General features: G+C 38.1%; 1 protein-coding gene across 1 annotated transcript in view; it reads left to right on the forward strand.

Moving 5' to 3' along the window:
- Positions 1 to 19,568, forward strand: part of Rp1 (RP1 axonemal microtubule associated) — a 222,221-nt gene that overhangs the window by 89,037 nt on the left and 113,616 nt on the right. Inside the window, exons 6-7 of the mRNA XM_036179670.1 lie at positions 11,806 to 11,957; positions 15,353 to 15,431. Of these exons, the coding sequence (XP_036035563.1) occupies positions 11,806 to 11,957; positions 15,353 to 15,431 (231 nt within the window). The remainder of the gene's footprint in view (positions 1 to 11,805; positions 11,958 to 15,352; positions 15,432 to 19,568) is intronic.

Genomic DNA, 19,568 nt, shown 5'->3' on the forward strand with positions numbered 1-19,568 from the left:
ATCTATCTTTATTTATTTATTTATTTATTAGTTTACCCTGTAAGAGTTGTCAATTGACTCGCTGCAGGCCAGATACTCAAATAATTGTTGTAGATGTAATATTGATGTTTGACCAGCAGGTAGAGCAGGTGTGGCATCATAGCAGCCATGGGAAATCCAAATCAGTGCTGTGCTGATTCAGTGCTCTAGGAGTTGACTGCCTTCTGGTTGGTGGGGTGATCCCATTCAGGCTAGCCCCGAACCTGGTGCCTGTGAGTGCCAGGAAGAATTGGCACAGGAGTCAAGACTATTATATTAGTGTCACAACTTTCCCGCCTGCCGCCAGTGACTTTGCAACAGCTCCCGAGCTCAGGCAAGCAGGGCTCAAATCCAGCTGAGCTATAGGGACCCCAGAAGAGGGATAGGGAAAAAGCGAAGTATACACCGGAGCCAAGGCAGATTTTATTCCAGCACTTGTTCCCACTGCACAAAATTGGTTTGAGAGAGTAGCTGTACACTGCAGTAGATTCTAGTCTTGCAGTTGCCTGCGCTGGAGTTGGGAGGTTAGCTGTGCACAGTGAAAATGCACTGGGCAGCAGGACCAGAGTCTGCCCAGCATCTGTGGGCCTCTGCGCGTCTGGGTGCAGTCAGGGCTCCTCAGATATCTGCGACTAGAGCATGGTTCAGGAGGAGCAGAGCTCCTCAGAGCCCAGCTGCACCAGCCCATGCTCCTGAAGCATGGGCTGGTGCAGCTGGGCTCCTGTAGTGAAGCCTACTGCACAGGGGCTGAAGGACCAGAAACTGCCTGCCAGCTTCCCTTGTTCTGGACTGGGAGTGGTCCTGAGTTTTTTGTCTACAATTGCTGGCCAATAGCAGGTTGAGAGGTTAGGCCTGGGGGGCGGGGAACGCAAAGATTGAGCGGGTGAGGGGGCACAAGGATGGTGGGATGCCCACTGGCGAGCCTTGGAGGCAGGCTGTAGTGGGCAGCTGTTGGTGGGTCAACCGGACCCCACATTAAAGGGTGCCAGATAGAGTGGGATGGGAGTCTGAGATCAAGTCAGGTTTATTAACAGGTGAAGTCCATACAGTACACTCATAATACAGAAGAAAGCTACAGAGCTGCTGTTCATCTGCCGCTCCTCTCCTTCCCAATGGGCAATGGAAAAAGGACCAGGGAGGTCACCGATCCGTGGCTTCACAAGCCCTCCACAGTCCAAGAGAGAATGTGGTCCTGGTGCCTTGTCTCTCCCCTCCCCCACCTCTTGGGGATTATTTTTTCCTGACATACATTTATTTATTTATTTATTTAATTTTTTACAAATATTTTTTCTTTATTATTATGTGTTTTAAATTTTATACATCAGCCATGGGTTCCCCTGTCCTCCCCCTCCCGCCCCACCTCCACCTTACCACTAGTGTCTCCCCTCCATTCCCATGTCCTCCAGGATCAAGACTCCCCTGGGGATTCATTTAAACCTGGTGGATTCAGTACAGGCAGGTCGTGTCCCCTCCTTCCAGACTGAGCAAAGTGTCCCTGTGTAAGCCCAAGGTTGCAAACAGCCAGCTCATGCACTAAGGACAGATCCTGGTCCCACAGACTGGGTGCCTCCCAAACAGATCAAGCTATTCAATTGTCTCACTTATCCAGAGGGCCTGATCCAGCTGGGGGCTCCACAGCCTTTGGTTCATAATTCATGTGCTTCCATTCATTTGGATATTTGTCCCTGTGCTTTTTGCAATCTTGGATTCAACAATTCATGCTCTTGCAGACCCTCCTCTTTCTCGACAGTTGGACACCTGGAGCTCCACCTGGGGCCTGGCTGAGGATCTCTGCATCCACTTCCATCAGTTATTGGATGAGAGTTCCAAGACGACTGTTAGGGTGTTTGGCCATCTGATCACCAGACTAGGTCAGATCAGGCTTTCTCTCGACCATTGCCAACAGTCTACAGTGGATATATCATTGTGGATTTCTGGGGACCTCTCCAGCACTCTGCCTATTCCTGTTCTCATGTGGTCTTCATTTATCATGGTCTGTTATTCCTCATTCTCCCTTTCTGTTCTTGATCCACCTGGGATCTCCTGCTCCCCTAAACTTTCTTTCCCTCAAATCTTGCCCTTCATTACTCCCACTGTCGTCCAGGTTGTTCATGTAGATCTCATCCATTTCTCTGTCATTGGGTGATCCTTGGGTCTTTCCTAGGGTCCTGTTTTCTAGGTAGCCTCCCTGGAGTTGTGTAGCAGTCTAGTCATCTTTGTTTTACATCTAGTATCCTCCTATAAGTGAGTACATACCGTGTTTGTCCTTCTGAGTCTGGGTTACCTCACTCAGGGTGATTTTTTTCTAGATCCATCCATTTGCCTGCAAACCTCATGATGTCATTGTTTTTCTCTGCTGAGTAGTACTCCATTGTGTATATGTACCATATTTTCTTTATCCATTCTTCAGTTGAAGGGCATCTAGGTTGTTCCCAGGTTCTGGCTATTACAAACAAAGCTGATACAAGCATAGCTGAGCAAATGCCCTTGGGGTATGATTGAGCATTCCTTGGGTATATGCCCAAGAGTGCTATACCTAGGTCTTGGGGGAGATGGATTCCCAATTTTCTAAGTAAGTGCCTTAATACCAATACTCTTTAAATTGTTCCACACAATAGAAGCAGAAAGTTTATTACCAAACTCCTTCTATGAGCCATTTATTTATTTTTTAAAAAGATTTTTTTTTCATTTTACATACCAATCCCAGTTTCCCCTCCCTCTCCTTCTCCACACCCTCTACCTCCCCGAATCCCCCTTTCCCACATCCACTCCTCAGAGAGGGTAAGGCCTCCCTTAGGGAGTCAACAAAGTCTGGCATACTAAGTTGAGGCAGGACCAAGCCCTTCTTCCTGTGTCAAGGCTGAGCAAGGTATCCCACCCTGGGGAATGTGTTCCAAAAAGCCATTTCATGCACCCAGAATAAGTCCTGGTCCCACTGCCAGAAGCTCCTCAAACAGATCTAGCCATATAACTGTTCCCCACATTCCTCGTGTCTTGGCTTTTTATCCGGTCATGTCTCTCCAGAGAAGACCATGCCAGTCAGGCTAAGCTGCCCTCTATAACTAGCTAGCAGGCCAGCTCCAGTAATTACTGTTTGTCTTTAGTTTTTTTCTCCTCATTTATTGCAACACTTGTTTCTGTTCAGTTCAGTTCATATTGTCTGTCCTAATGCTTATGTAGTATTTTTACTGTTTTTTCTTTGAATTGGTCCTATAGTGATGCTGAGTTTTCATATGATTCCATGGCCATTTACATATTTTATTTGGAGAATTGCCTGTACTTGTTCTTTGCAAATTGTCAATTTTTTTTGTCTTATTTTTGTTGTGTTTCACAGTTCCTTCTATTTTCCATATATTAACTTCTTAATAAATATACAACTTGCAATTTTCCCCCACAATTCATGCTTATCCATGTTCTTGACTGCTTCTTGCACAATGTGAAAGATTTTGTTTGATCTAGTATGCTTGTCTCTGCTTTTGCTTTTGTTGCCTATTATTTTGTTCTCTTGCCTGAGAAATCACTGTGAAATTTGATATACCAGCACTTTCTCTCTATTTTATTGCAGTTTATTATCTTAGATCTTGTGTGCACGTCCTCAGTACATTTTGGATTATTTTCTGATTATAAGGGATTATACTATAAGATAGCTACCTTACCAATACTTTTTACTGAAGAGGTTGTCATCTCTGCCGTATAGTTTTCTCATACTTGTTGAAATTATTTGACTTTGAATTAAGTGCTATTTCTGCACTCTCTATCATTGTATTCTATCATTTTGCAGTATGCTGTATTACTTTCTCTCTGTAGTATGTTTTAAAATCAAGAAAAGTGGGAGCATTTTGTTCTTTTTCAATGTAGTTTAATTATCTAGGAAGTGCCTAGATAATAATGCATTTTATTATGCTTTTTATTTCAATAGAAGTTCATGTTAAATTTTTATACTATTACAGTGAGTCTTTAGATTTCTCTGGGTAATATAGACCTTTAAACAATATTAATTCCTTCATTTATAATCATGGACTATCTTTCTGTTTGTTCTAATGTTTAATTTTTTCAGTATTGTTTTGTAGTTTCCAGTAACAAGTATTTTGTTGTCTTGGTTGAATTTAGTTTTAAGTCTCTTTGAGACTTTTTATAAATGCAATGATTTCAGCTTTGAATCTTTAGATGCATGTATGCTTAAATTGGAATATCTCTAGAAGTCAGAAAACTAGGAAGGAACTATGAGATATGGGATTTCAAGGAAAAGGGATAGAATGCAAGAGGTAATAAGGGAAAAAGGAGCAATAGGACAAAGGGTAACTGGGGTGGCAGATGGAAGGGCAGATTAGGAAGGAAGTGTGGGAAGAATGACTAACACTAAAGACCTTTGACTGTGCCATATGAAAATATCCTTCTGCATAAACTTCCTAAAATATTCACAAATCCATAGACAGGGGGTTTAAATGACATTATCCTATAATAGGGGACAATGCCTCCCCCAGATACTATTGTTTGTCAAATAAAAACCCAGTGCCAGGTATGTGTTACTTCTTTTTGAGTTATTGGTTATTAAGATCTCATAGACATTCAGATGTTACAGGCTATTGCCATTGTTCTTGGCTGTTTCTGAATACACCAAATACCTGAGCCATATGGTATGGAGAAGTCAAGCTGGAGGCTTCATCTCTACTGGATAGCTTTCATTGTGCTGGGATATTCTATGCATACTACCAGGGAAGAAGTGTCATGATCTGTCTGTGAACTGTATGATTATTATTAAATCAATCAGAGATATAATAACTACTGGCCTGGAAATACATACCTATAGGTGCAATAGCTCTAAGAGTGTTATGGAAATAAAGAAATACTTTTTGATTGCATTTGAAGTCTGCTTCACAAGATGGACTGCCTACTACTGTTAACTGGGCTGAAACCTGTGGCTGGTTGGGTCATATGCCTTATGGGAAGCCTAGAACTGTAAGATGAATTGCTAAATGGTCTTATTAATAAAAAACATGGAGTCAGATATTGGGGTTAAAACTGAGAGTTCAGAAAAGCAGAAAGAAGCCAGCCACGTTCTCACCACTTGGAGATCCTCAGCCAAAGAGACCTACTTCCCTGTATACCCATGCCTATATGCCTTTCTGTTCTGCCATCTCATTTCCTCTCTCTGTCCAACTATATCACTTCCTATTCCTTCCCAGCTCTGTCATTTCCTCTCTGTCTATACAGACCTCCAGATAAACTTTATTGGGGTACACAGATAAAATATCACTACATAGAACCTTGTACTGTTGTTCCGCTGAATGGACATAGTAGTAAACTGCTCCTAAATTCTTCCAATAAATCCAAATATACATGTAGAGTCTTTCTCAACCCTTATCAGAGATTTTCTTCTTTCAGTAGATGATGATTAATATAGTGAACAACAATGGTCAACATGCAGAGAATAAGAGATTGTGAAGTGCTCATCTCTAAATGGGACATCTATATCATACTCCATTACACCCAAGGCTTGGAGATTATTGTGGCAAAAGTGTGGGAAGTTTGTAAAATGCTAGAGGGAGTGAATGCCTGTCATAAAAAAAAGAGTATTTGCTGGCTGTGATAGCCCAGTTGCATAGATTAACTCACAGTAGCTGTGACTGTATGCATACGAACAACATACCATCAAGGCAGCTAAAGTTGCAGGGTGGATGGGGAAGAGGGTCAAGAAATCCCATCTCTATTTGAGGGGCTGTTGGTAATTAATCGCTATTGTAAAGAAAGTCACTCCTTTTGAGGTATGCAGGTCTTGAGAAGTTACCATATTTCAGTCAATGGTGCCACACCCATTTACAAATATATATATATATATAATATCACTAAGTGAACTGTAGCATTTAAAAAGAGAGAGTTCATACCCAGAAAGGCCCGCCCCTAGGTCCCAGCCATGGGCACCAGTCATTGCAGGGAAGACCCCCCAACTCCACCTACAGTCTCCATGCCCTGCCCCCACACCCATCTGCCCTAGACCCCAGCTACTTCCTGAGACTTAGAAACCAGCTGCCAGCTTCCATCCTGCCCCGAAACTCCCATCTAGACCAGAAAACCTACAATCTCATGGAAACTGAACAATGCTCAACTGAATCACCAATGGGGTTAAGGAAGAAATAAAGAAAGAAATTAAAGACTTCCTAGAGATCAATGAAAATGAATACACCACATACCCAAACTTATGGGACACTATGAAAGCAGTGCTAAGAGGGAAATTCATAGCACTAAAAGCCCACATAAAGAAGTTGGAGAAATCTCACACTAGTGACTTAACAGCACACCTGAAAGCTCTAGAACAAGAAGAAGCAAAGTCTCCCAGGAAGAATAGACATCAGAAAATTATCAAATTGAGAGCTGAACTCAATAAAATAGAAACAAAGAGAACAATACAAAAAAATTAATGAAACAAAGAGTTGATTCTTTGAGAAAATCAACAACATAGAAAATCCCTTATCCAACCTAACCAAAAGACAGAGAGAGAACATCCAAATTAACAAAATCAGAAATAAAAAGGGGGACATAACAACAGACAATGAGGAAATCCAGAGAATTATCAGGTCATACTTCAAAAACCTCTACTCCACAAAACTGGAAAATCTAAAAGAAATGGGTAATTTTCTGGATAGGTACCACATACCTAAGTTAAATCAAGACCAGATAAACCGTTTAAATAAGCCAATAATCCCTAAGGAAATAGAATCAGTCATTAAAAGTCTCCCAACCAAAAAAAGCCCTGGACCAGATGATTTCACTGCAGAATTCTACCAGATCTTCAAAGAAGACTTAATACCAATACTCTTTAAATTGTTCCACACAATAGAAGCAGAAGGAATATTACCAAACATGAGGCTATAATTACCCTGATTCCTAAACCAAACAAAGATGCAACAAAGAAAGAGAACTACAGACTAATCTCCCTCACGAACATTGATGCAAAAATATTCAATAAAATACTGGCAAACAGACCCCAAGAACACATCAAAACAATTATCCACCATGATCAAATAGGCTTCATCTCTGGGATGCCAGGGTGGTTCAACATATGAAAGTCTGTCTGTCAATGTAAAACACCATATAAACAAACTAAAAAAAACCCAAAAAAACAAAAAACCATGATCATCTCACTAGATGCAGAAAAGGCATTTGACAAAATCCAACAGCCCTTCATGATAAAGGTCTTGGAGTGATCAGGAATATAGGAAACATACCTAAACATAATAAAGGCAATCTACAGCAAGCCAACAGCCAACATCAAATTAAATGGAGAGGCAGAACAACAAGGCAAAAAAGGCACAGGTTAGACAGGAAGAAGCTCTCTCTTGGGAAGCTATGGTGACATGGTGAACTAAGGTTAGCTGGTGGCTCTCACTATTTCTCTGATTTCTATGGCTTTCACCTCTATATTTGGCTCTGTGTTTCTTATTTAATAAGACTGTTTTGAAATTTGTCTACAATTAGATCCTCAGCTGGTTGATAGAATCTTCCATGGACCTTGGGAGAGAACAGTGTGGGCTGGACCCATATTGTTTTCAATAAGTTAATATGTCAATTGATGAGGAAATCTCTAATTCACTTTTATATTTGTTCTCTTCATTCTTGTGTGCAAAACAAACACTCTCTTGATTAGAAGGTGACATTTCTCTTCCATTTCCTTCTCTTAGTGTTATCAATATGAGCTATTTAGTTGCTTTTTATTTGCTTAAAGAAATTTGAAGCATAAAATACAAGTATATCTTATTTTACTGATGTATTGTTTTTGTTTTAATTGAAGGTTTAGACAACTCTCTTGCACCTGTCTTATAGTTGCCATGTTTCTAATGGTGTGTTCACTTGGTGTGTTTCTCCAAGTCTCATTTTGCTTGGTAGTTTTCATGATATTCCAAATGTTTTCATATTTATTCATTATGTTATATGATCTTTGATCTTTGATGTTATTACTACAATTGTTTTAATGCACCCCAAACTATGTTCTTAATCAACAAACTTAATGGACAAATGTGTGTGTGTGTGTGTGTGTGTGTGTGTGTGTGTGTGTGTGTGTGTGTGTGTTTATTGCTCAGCTCAGGCATCTTCTTAACTATCTCCCTCTCCTTAGGCTTTTCTATTACCTGAGGCATAACATTATTGGAGTTAGTTAATTAATAGTGCTACAGAGGTCTGTCTCTAAGTGTTTGAATGCAAGGACAATTTGCATGCCTAATTTTAAATAAAAAAGCTAGAAGTGACTACGTGTAGTGAGGAAGGAATGTCACAGGTCCAGAGAACTTGAAAACAGGCTTTTTGCAACCAGTTAGTCGAACAATGCATACAAAACCTCTTGAAAGAAATTAAAGCTGTTGCTACAGTGAACACACAATGATAGGAACAAAATATCATTAATGCTATTATAAAGTTTTAGTGGTCCCCACAGAAAATCAAACCAGGCACAATTTTTTTATGTTATAGCTTATACCTGACCAAGAACTTAACTATCTTGAATTCTGTAAAGGCTGAAGGAAGTGAGAAAACTTCTGAAGAAAAATTGAAAGCTATAGAGGTTGTTTCATTGGGTTTAATAAAAGAAAGTGTCTCCCTAACATGAATGTATAATGAAGCTGTTAGCACTGATGCAGAAACCTTCACTAGTTCTCTGGAAGATCCAGCTAAGATAAGTGATGAAGATTGTCAGTTAAACTATGACGAAGCTTTCACTTTGTGTTGGAAAAAGATGCTATCTATATCTTCTTTACTTAGAGAAAAGTCATTATTTGTCATCAAAACTTCAAAAACAGACTGATTCTCTTGTTAGGGGATTCATTTGGCCACTTTACTTTGAAGTCAGTGGTCATTTATTACTCTGAAATTCCAAGAGTGGGTGATACTCAGTCTACTGTACCTGTCTGTGTTCTACAAATGGAAATGCAAAGCCTAGATGACAGGACATCTGTTTACAGTATGAATTGTTGAATATTTTAAGAGCACTATTTAAACGCACTGTTTAGAAAAAAAAAAATCCTTTAGAAACATTATTGCTCACTGACAATACTACTGGTCAGCCAATAGCCCTGATGGAAATGTACAATAAGATTAATGTTTTCATGCCATTAACACAACATCCTTTATGTAGCTCATGGACCAAAGAATTGTTTCTACTTTAAGTCACAGTGCTTAAGAAATACATTTCATGTGATTGCCACAGATATTGATTCTTCTGGTAGATCTTAGCAAAATCTCCTACAAAGGAGTAACCTTTCAATATGCCATTATGAATAGAGATTAAAATTCTACATTAACAGTAGTTTGGATGAGTTGATTGTAACCCTCAAAGATGACTTTCAGAAGTTGGAGACTTCAAAGCAGATATGGTAGGATTAGCTACATAATTCAAAGTAGATGTGCTGGGTAGTTTATGCCAACTTGACACAAGCTAGAGTTATCTGAAAGAAGAGAACCTCAATTGAGAAAATGCCTCCATAAGACCTGGATATAGGTCATTTTCTTAATTAGTGATTGAGGGAAAAAGGCCCAGCCCATTGTGGGTGGTGCCATCCTGGGCTGGTGGTCTTAGGTTCTATAAGAAAACAGACTGAGCAAGACATGGAAATCAAATCAGTAAGTGGCATCCCTCCATGACCTCTGCATCAGCTTCTGCCTTTAGGTTCTGCCCTGTTTTAGTTCCTGTCCTCACTTTTTGATGATGAACAATGCTGTGGAAGTGTAAGCCAAATAAACCATTTACTCCCCACCTTGCCTTTTGGTCATGGTGTTTCATCAAAGCAATAGAAACCCTAACTGAGACAGTAGATGTGACTGAACTGCTTGATGCAATCTCAGAACAAAACCTTAAAGAATGAGAAATTATCTTTTGTGGATAAAATAATGGTTCTGTGAGAGATAGTATTATTGGTGAAGGATTTATGAGCTTTGTTGAAATAACAATATATTAATATACTTGATATAGCAACATCATGATCTGAGAGGACTGACTATAATTTTGAAAGAAAGTCCAGTGTGGGAAAATTCTGTCAGAATGTATTTTGTGCTACAAAGTCTTTCTCAGAAGGAGAATCAGTCAGTGTGGTTATTTTGTTAAAGACATTGCCACAGCTACGCTACCATGAGCCACCATGAACATAAAGCAAGGGCCTCCACTAGCAAAAGATAGAATGATTGAAAGATGGTTCTGATGATTTTTAGTTTTTTATTTTCCCCAATGATATGTTTCATAATAACACACACACACACACACACACACACACACACACACACACACACACATTCTAGACTAAATGCCATTAAATTGTATTAAATAGAATACAATATAGTTTGAAAATAACATTTAAAAATGAACATTTAGTCTAATATATGTTGGCCTTGAATATCAAGGTTCAGCTGATTTCCTGCCTCAGTCTCCAGTATTTGGGACTACCGGTTTGTGGCACTGGTCCTGGTCACTGTGAATGTAACGCTTATATGTAGTAGGAAAACAAAAAATTGTGTGACTTTAATGCAGTGGTCTAGAACCAGACCACTCATATCTCTGAAGTATAACTTTAATGGAGAAATGTTATTAACCTTCAGAGGATGATTTCAAAAGTAGCTGTACTCCAAAATGAGTATAACTCTTAGTGGTTCCTCCTTACAAATCCCGCTTCTATATGAATGATACATGTGAAAAGATCATCAAATTTCACCTTGGAATGTTTTGACAGTTCTGAAATTTTTAATTGGATCTTCTTTAAATTTTTGGTTCCTCTGCTGCTGAGACTTTCTAGTTTGTCTGGTTTTCATTTGTTTGTTTTAAGAGCCTTCACAATTATTGGTGGGGGCATTTATATGATGCTTTAAAGTCTTTGCTTATGATACTAGTGTCATCTGGATGCTCTCAGCTGTGAGCCAATGATGCTGCCACCTCACCAGTCATGTCACATTAGACTCTTCACCCACATAAGTTGCAACTTTTATGATTACTAATTGTCGAGTAATTTCATACTGTATTTTGGACACTGGAGATATGAGTTTCTGCTTAGTAAATTTTATAAAGAATGTTAATAGTTTTGCTTTAAAATGCAGTTGACTACACTGGTTAGTTCCAGGCCACAAATTCCAATCTATCTTTTGTGGACTGTGGTTTAAATATCTATTTAGTTCTTAAAACGTTTATAGATCCAAGATCTTTTTGTTCCTGTAGCTGAAAAGCTGGGGTTTAATTGTACTGTCCAATGTGCTTCCAGTCTTTCTGTGTCTAGAAAAGAAAAAGTAAAATAGGCATTAGGAGTTGATGGCTCAATCTATTGTAGTCTAGCTCCACTGAACAGAAGGGAAGCTTCCTCTCTTCCAAAATGTGGGTTCTTGGCTTTTGGGCTCAGGTACTGGGATTCCAGAGGCTGGACAATGGGGAGAAGGATAGAATGTCTTTATACTAGTGGTTATATCTCTTGCTTTCTGAGTCAAAACTCCAGAATTCTGAATACTCTGGGTCTAGGTTCTCGTGCCTACCTCCAGGTTTCTCGTGCACTGAGTCCAGGCTAAGGAAGAAAGAACAATGTTAAACTGATATGTGGTGTTACTTTAACATTGGGTCTTCTCTCTGTGCTTCTGCAGCAGGTCACCTCAGAATGCTCATGCGTTCTGTTGAGCTTTCTTGGTGCATTACATGGTGGTGCTTAGGTGGCATATTTTGCTACATCTTACCTAGTTTGGGCTCTGGATTATATTTATGACTATATCTTCAATTATGTCAGTAATTTGTTGCACTTAAAACTTAAATTTATTTTCTTTTGTTGACAGTGACTAAATATGAGGTGTATATTACAACAGGTGAGCTCTGGAATGCTGGAACTGTAGCAAATGTCTACCTTTCTGTCTACGGGGGAAAAGGAGATACAGGATCCAGAAAACTCTCTAGATCAAAGAATGCTTTAATGTTTTTAAGAGGACAAGTGAGTAAACAAAAATTACTTTGTTTGGTTTTTAAGGTATTATTACTGTAGAAACATGTGGAAGTTGCTACAGTGGCCATCCTGTGCATTTGAAACACATAGTTCTCTAGTCTGTTGGTTAGTTTTTGCCAAGATGAAACAAACTAAAGACACCCTGCAAGAGGGAACCTCATTTCAGGAATTGCCCCTGACTGATCAGACTGTGTGCATGTCTGTGGGGCAATTTCTTGATTAACAATTGGTGTGAGGGCAATAGCCCACTATGGGTGGTACAACCCCAAGGGCAGGTGGTCCTGAGTTGTATACAAAATCAGCAAGCCAGTAAGCAACTTTCCTCCATACTTGAGTTTCTGACTGAATTTCCCCCAATGATAAATGGTGATTGGGATGGTGAAGTCAGGTGAACCCTTTCTTCCTTGGGTTGATTTTGATCTGAATGTTCAGTTGTTGCAACAGAAAACAAGGACAAATAGTTTAAACATACAGATGGGGTTCCTTTTAGATGGTTTGTCTTAAAATTTCCAATAAGAAGATAAAAAGTTGGAGGTGAAAGTCACATGCACTGAGCAGATATCAGCCTTTAAATTTTTAACTTTTATTCATGTTTTCTTTGATTTTGTAACCCAGAGTGGGACACTTAAGCACAGCTGAAGGACAGCTGTGAGCCATAGTACCTACCCAGACATATATGGAACAACATATAAGGCTTTGCAGTATACATATTGCTGAGCTCAGATGTTCCATAGATTAGATGTATTAAATGTATTTTTAACTTAAAATTGATTTATTGTAATTTAACCCCATTGTAAACCAAGAAGAATCTGTACTCACATGTACATGTTTTCTAGACAGTTTTCATTTTCTAAAGCTATAATTCTATAATTATTCAATAAAAACATCCTCAATTTACTTTTCCTGTTCTGTTTATGTGAACTGATTACTTTAAATACCTCATATGAATTGAACTACAGAAGTTTTTATGACTGGCTTTTTGCACTTAGCACAATGTCTTTAAATTGCAACTATGAAGTCAGATGTGATAGGATTTTCTTCTTTTAAACACTGATTAATATTAAATTGAGTGTATATAACATAACACTATATATAAATCCACTCATAGGTAGATATATGGGTTGCCACGACTTTGTGAATATTGTAAATAAAATATGGAATTACAAATATTCTTGAGATAATTTCTTCATTACTTTGAGTAGGGAAGTATAGGGCTATATGGTAGTTTTTATTTTTAATCTTGGGGAAACTGCCATCTTGTTTCCAATAGTGGTTATAATATTTTACAGTTTTATCAATGACAGGCAACACTAGGGATTTCTGGTTATTTTCTTCTTAAGCAACAGTTATTCTTGTGGGCATGGATTATAGATTATTTTAGTTTTAATTTATATTTCTCTAATAACTAGTGATATTAAACTATTTTCATATGCTTATTGTCAATTTTCATAGAAAGAATTGTCAATGTTTTAAACTGGGTTAATTTTGTTTTTTATTGTTAAATATTGTTATTTGTGCTTAAGGCTCAGCGAACTTTGTGGAAGAGGGGGCAGAAAGGTGGCAAGAAGCAGAGGGTCAGGAAGTTTGCTGTTATATTGTGTCTCCTAGCAACCTCAGAAGCCACACCTTTAATGTCTCACCAACAGGGCCACCATGAGTGAGCTGAATAAGGATGACATCAAATAAGTGTACAGGGGAAATCCCACAAACCTTGAACCCCACACAAAGAACTATAGGCAACCAAGGCAAAGCTTGGACTGCAGAGGTAGTCTTCCCCAGAGAAAAGCACAGTCCAAATGGTCCAGTCTGAATGATCATCTCTGAAAATATACATACAAAGAACATTATATGGATTCAATAGGCTATATTAAGAATGTATATTATATGTGCACATACATATTTATATATACATACAATAGTAATTATTGAATAAAAGAGGCCAAGAATTTGAAGGAGAGCAGATAGGGCTACTTAAGTGGATTTGGAAAAAAAAAAGAGAAGGAAGAAATATAATTATATTATAATCTCAAAAAGAAAAACACAAAAGCTCAAAAACAGCAAAAAGGGAAGCTGTTTGTGCCTGTGGACCTGAACCTTTCTTTGTACTTTCTCATTATAATTCTCACTTTGTTTGTTCTCTGCTCCTCCTGCCTAAAATCTTTATGACTGTTACTTTTAATTCTCTCTTGATTAACTTAACTCTCTCCATTTCATTAGGACTAATTTATGATTTATTTTGTCATTTGGTTTAGAGCACATCACCTTGCTTCTTTATATCTCTGGATTTTATATATTGGTTCAGGCCCTAGATAAGAACCACATGCCCCATGTTGTCAGTTTGGTTTAAAACAGGAAGTAGACTTGCCTGCCCCAGACTTGATGTTAGTCTAAACTCTTGTTTATTTCTCATTACTTAATTTTTTAGTGTTACTGTTGAATCTATGACTGTGTACAGGCAACTGCTCTATCACTTAGATATAATGTCTGTCCTCTTTTTGCTGAAACAATTTTTTTTTAATGACTGGGTCTCAGTTTGACTAGCATGTAGCCAAGGAAGCTGGCCTTGAATTTGAAATCCTTTTGCCTTAATTTCTCTGGTAAGAGATTAAGGGCCTGCATCATCAGGGAGAGTTTAAAAATGTTGTTTATGTCCAGCTGTTATGTGTTTTATCTCTCCAAGAACACTAAGTTATTACTAAATTTGTCAGCACCCTAACAGGCAGGATGGAAGCCAGTCTGTGAGAAGCAGCTGGGTGTGTTCCAAATAATCTAGTTCCTTTTATCCTCAGAGGACCTGGGAGCTCTAGGTTCTCACTCATTGTCTTTATAACACCCAGGAGAGATTCTATGGCAAATGCTTGTACTCCTCTTCAGAATGCACACTTTTAATTCTTTCGTTATGCTCCTTATTGCAACCAAGGGCCTTCAGATCTCTTCAACTCTAAAGACAGCTGCTTAGCTGGAGCAAGTCATAGGGGAAGTCTGTATGAAGTGCCTATGTATTAGTCCCAGTTGCTTGTGCTGTCAGCTTTTAAATGGAGGTTAAAATGTTTCACCCGTTGACAGTGGCTAGAAGCTGGGGCATTAAGTGTATAGCCAAATCCTGTTCCAGGGATGTGATTGTTAATCTTAATTGTCAACTCAACTGGATTTAGAACCGTAGCCACATCAGCTGAATTAATCCTGGCTGTCAATCAGGTGATCAATGTCACAGCCAGATCATATTCACAACTTGTCTTTATTTCTTACTGTAGACAGATTTGTATCTTTTCTTAATGAACATACCTTTTACAATTGAATTTTGACACATCTGATATTATATTTTCGGTAAGAATCAAAATTATAATCCACATCTAATTAGAGTTTTTTCTTATTGGTTGCAGATTGATACCTTCTTCCTAGAGGCTGTAAATCTTGGAAATTTATGCAAGATTGTAATAGGCCACGATGGACTTGGCCCAGGTAAGGCTCATTCACAGAGCTCTAATGGATGTCTGCTTCTACTCCATCTGTATGAAACTCTGCATGACTCTAGTAAACAGTCAGAAAAACTGATAGGAAGAATCTTTAGAGAAGGAAGACACCAAGGAAGGAAAGGAGGATTCTATTACATATTATTGAAATGAAAATATATTCCCCAGATCTCCTATATCTCTGATGTATTTTCTTCAAAATGGTATAAGCTGACTTGAGTGGATGCCACATGATAGGCCTGAGATGCCAGAAAGAATCATTTATAAAGAGGCATCTGGGGTGTGAATGATGTGGAGGATACACGTGATGGGGACAACCATAAAAGGCTCCAACAGTGATGAGTTCAGAAACCTGTCTTAGCAGTGAGGACTTGGATATGTTTCCTGCTTCCATCTTGTTCATGACTCTTCCCAGTATTCCCATTATCTCTATGAGATAATTCAAACATTTCTAATGAACTTATTTACTGTATTAATATAAATATCAATAATATAAAGAAATGCCATTTGATTAAAGGACACACACTGAATAACAAAACTACAATGCATACAGAGATTTACTAAAATGTGTCAATATTATTTCCATATTAGGAACAAAGGTCTTGCACAAATATAAAGTGAATATATGTTTCAATAATGGATAGAATTGGCAGGTTATCAAAGCTGGCTTAAAGAGGTTACAAAAGCCCCCCAAATATAAATATATAATTAGTGAGATTAGAAAGAGCAGCAGATAAGATCCATAAACTAAATAAAATAGATCAGTTTCTTATAAACTGTAAAAATATACCTCTGAAGTAGTCTTCTCTCTTGGACAAAATTTATCTGGAGTTTAATCAGGTATCAATTATTTGCATATTGTTATTTTCTTAGTTGTCAGCTGGTTCAACTGTCAAGTGATGATTCACTCCTCCAGGAGTGAGAGGACTTCCAAATAGCTTTTAAGATAGTGCCCTGTTATAGCATTTGGAGTCACATAGTCATATTTTGCCTCATTTCAGAGTTAACTTTTCTAAACAAGGGTAGAAATTCTCAGCTTGAAAAATTCCCACTTTGAATCATGTGTTATACTCAGGAGACATTAAATGTGTCAGTTCTAATTATTATATGACTATGATATAATATGAATATGTAAATAAAATGAAGCAAGTTTATTCATAATCTTATATGGTAGAGTAAAATTTAAGGTGACGATCATTAAAAGATATTGGAAAGAAAATTTCTGTTAATATTTCTGTTAACATTTATGATTCCCAATGAGGCTTTAAAACTAGTTAGACTTTTTTAAACAAAATAACATTCAAACAAATATATGAAGATTCAAGATGAAATTAAAAAAAATACTACACAATAGGATTTTATCATGTTTCAGAATTTGGAAGGTTTTCCAGGTACTTAATGTGTGTCCTTCAAGTGTGTGAGCTGTGCAGAATGGCATCTTCACTTAAAACTCCATGAACCATTTTATATTTTATTAGGCCTCAAATGAAATCTCTGTGGGTAATATGAGAGCTGAACCCTTCTGTTGAAGTTTTATTTTTCAAAACTATGAGTCAAATACCCTTATTTATTATTATTATTATTATTATTATTATTATTATTATTATTATTATGTGTTTTAATTTTATACATCAGCTATGGGTTCCCCTGTCCTTCCCCCTCCCGCCCCTACCCCACCTTCCCCCCAGCCCCTCCCCTCCATTCCCATCTCCTCCAGGGCCAAGATACCCCAGGGGATTCATTTAAACCTGGTGGATTCAGTACAGGCAGGTCCCGTCCCTTCCTTTCAGGCTGAGTATGTGTCCCTTGGTGCATGAGCTGGCTGTTTGGAACCTTGGACTTACACAGGGACAAATACCCTTATTTTCTTTGTAAAATTAAAAGAAAATATCACAATAATATTTTCCTCAAAAGTCACATTTTCTAATTATAATGTAATAAAATCTAAAATTTAATAAAAATATCAAATGCAGTTCCTCATATACTTTCATTTTTTTCTACAATTTTGAAGCAAAGTGAAAATCCTTACTATAATTATAATCTAACACAGTGTTACAGTGATATGTTTATTGTCTGATTTCCTGCAGAGGCTCACAATAATAGGTATTAGGTTCTCAACATCTCTGTTACAATCTGTTTCAAAATAGCCTAGACTTGGTAATTTATAAGGATTTACTTCTTACTGTTGTAGTAACTGGGAAGTCCAACATGAAAATGCAGAATGCTTCTAGTACGTGGAGAACTGAGGTCCAGTCCCTAGCACTGAGGAAACACACACACACACACACACACACACACACACACACACACACACACACACACACTTTTGTATATGGTGAAAGTCTCTCTTAGTCTTCACATGATGAAAGGGCAAAAAAGGCCGATGTGCCCTATTGAGCTCTTTTATAAGATACCGCAGTTCTAAGGGCAGAGTCTTTGAATGTAGTCACTCCCTAAAATCTCCAATTCTTACTACTGTCATTAATCTTTCCAGCTCTAAATCTAGTCCTGAGTTTTATCAAAAATGAGAAAAAATGACAATATATTTTGATGTGAATAGCTTTGTGTTATCTTTTTAGTTTGCAAAGTTGGTATTTGTAAGATCAATTCCTCATTTCCTTTAAGAGTTACTACTTTGCATCTTTCAGCCTTCATCAGAGAAAATTCTTGCAGTAAATAGGATTTAAAACAGAGACCAATAGTTAGATAAAGTCTAGAGAATGAGAGACTGTAGCGCACTTAGTCCTAAATGGGATGTCTCCATCAAACCCTTCTTCTCAAGGGCCAGGTGTCTGTGTGAAAGAAGAGTCAGAAGAGCCAAAGGTGGCGTATCCCTCTAACGGCACTGTGTTCTCCAAACACAACAGTGTGACCAAAGGTGGTGTGTCCCTCTAACGGCACTGTGTTCTCCAAACACAACAGTGTGATCAAAGGTGGTGTGTACCTCTAACAGCACTGTGTTCTCCAAACACAACAGTGTTGATGTACATGTGAACTTACAGAGACCATGATAGCACTCTCAAGACCTGCACAACTCCAAGTCAGGCAAAAATCCCAGCACTGAAGAGAGGAAAGAGACACAAAGTCCCACACCTAACCAGGAAGCTATTTGTGATTGATACCTGCTGGGAAATGAAAATGAGTTTCTCCAATGGAGTGTCAGCAGGAATATCAACTAAAGTCCAGGGCAGGCCTCGTGACTAGGAATAGTTGGACAACATAAAATGAACTCCATATCATTTTGTGGCTTTTTGTTTTGTTTTGATGTCTTTTTTGTCTTACTGTTTTTGTTTGTTTGTTTATTCTTTTTTGTTTTTGTTTTTTAGAGAGAGAAAGAACATTAAGTTGGGTGGGATGGACCTAGAGGAGTTGGGAAAGGAAAACACAATCAAAATATACTGTATGAAAATACTTTAATAAAATTATTAAATAATTTAAAAATGACAAAATACAAAATACTTTAAACACGAAATTTAAAGTTTACTTCTAAAAAAGTTACTACTTAGGTTTCTCAGTTGCTTCTAAAACCTGCATCAGAATTCTAGTAACCTTCTGGCTTTCTTAAAGAAAAAGAGTATTTTTTTTTTTTTTTTTTTTAGTAGCACTTCAGAGTAAAATTAAAATAACATTTTTTGGGGAGTGACACTTAGCAATGGCCTATGGTTGTAAAATGTGACTATCATGTGACAGTGATTTTCAAAGTGATGAACTGAATTTTCAACCAAGTTTCAACTTGGTTGAAAATTCAGTTCTTAGGTAGCTAACCACCCTACTTTGTTTGGATTTGTTTTAGTACAGAAAACTCTGTATGTCGGGAACCTCCTCCTTCTTGCACAGACTGGAACGTTTGGTCCCAGTGAGCTATCGCTTCCCCACCTTCCCGACCCAGAACTGAGTATGGGCCAGCTGTCATTATTGGCCTTGGTGACTCAAATGCTCACTGAAGCTTGAGAACCAGTGGTCTGGGGAACTGTGGGGAGCCTGCCACTGCCTGGCAGTGGAGCATGAGGGGCGTGGAGCAAGGCATAGAACAGACAAGGACAGCCTTTCTGGCTTTGTTTTGTTCTGAAGCTGTTCAGCTTTAGTGCACCAACTTAAGGAGTTTTAATTCGGAAAGGGTATATTT

Source organism: Onychomys torridus, chromosome 2 (assembly GCF_903995425.1).
Source record: "Onychomys torridus chromosome 2, mOncTor1.1, whole genome shotgun sequence".
In the NCBI taxonomy this organism is placed as follows: domain Eukaryota; kingdom Metazoa; phylum Chordata; class Mammalia; order Rodentia; family Cricetidae; genus Onychomys; species Onychomys torridus.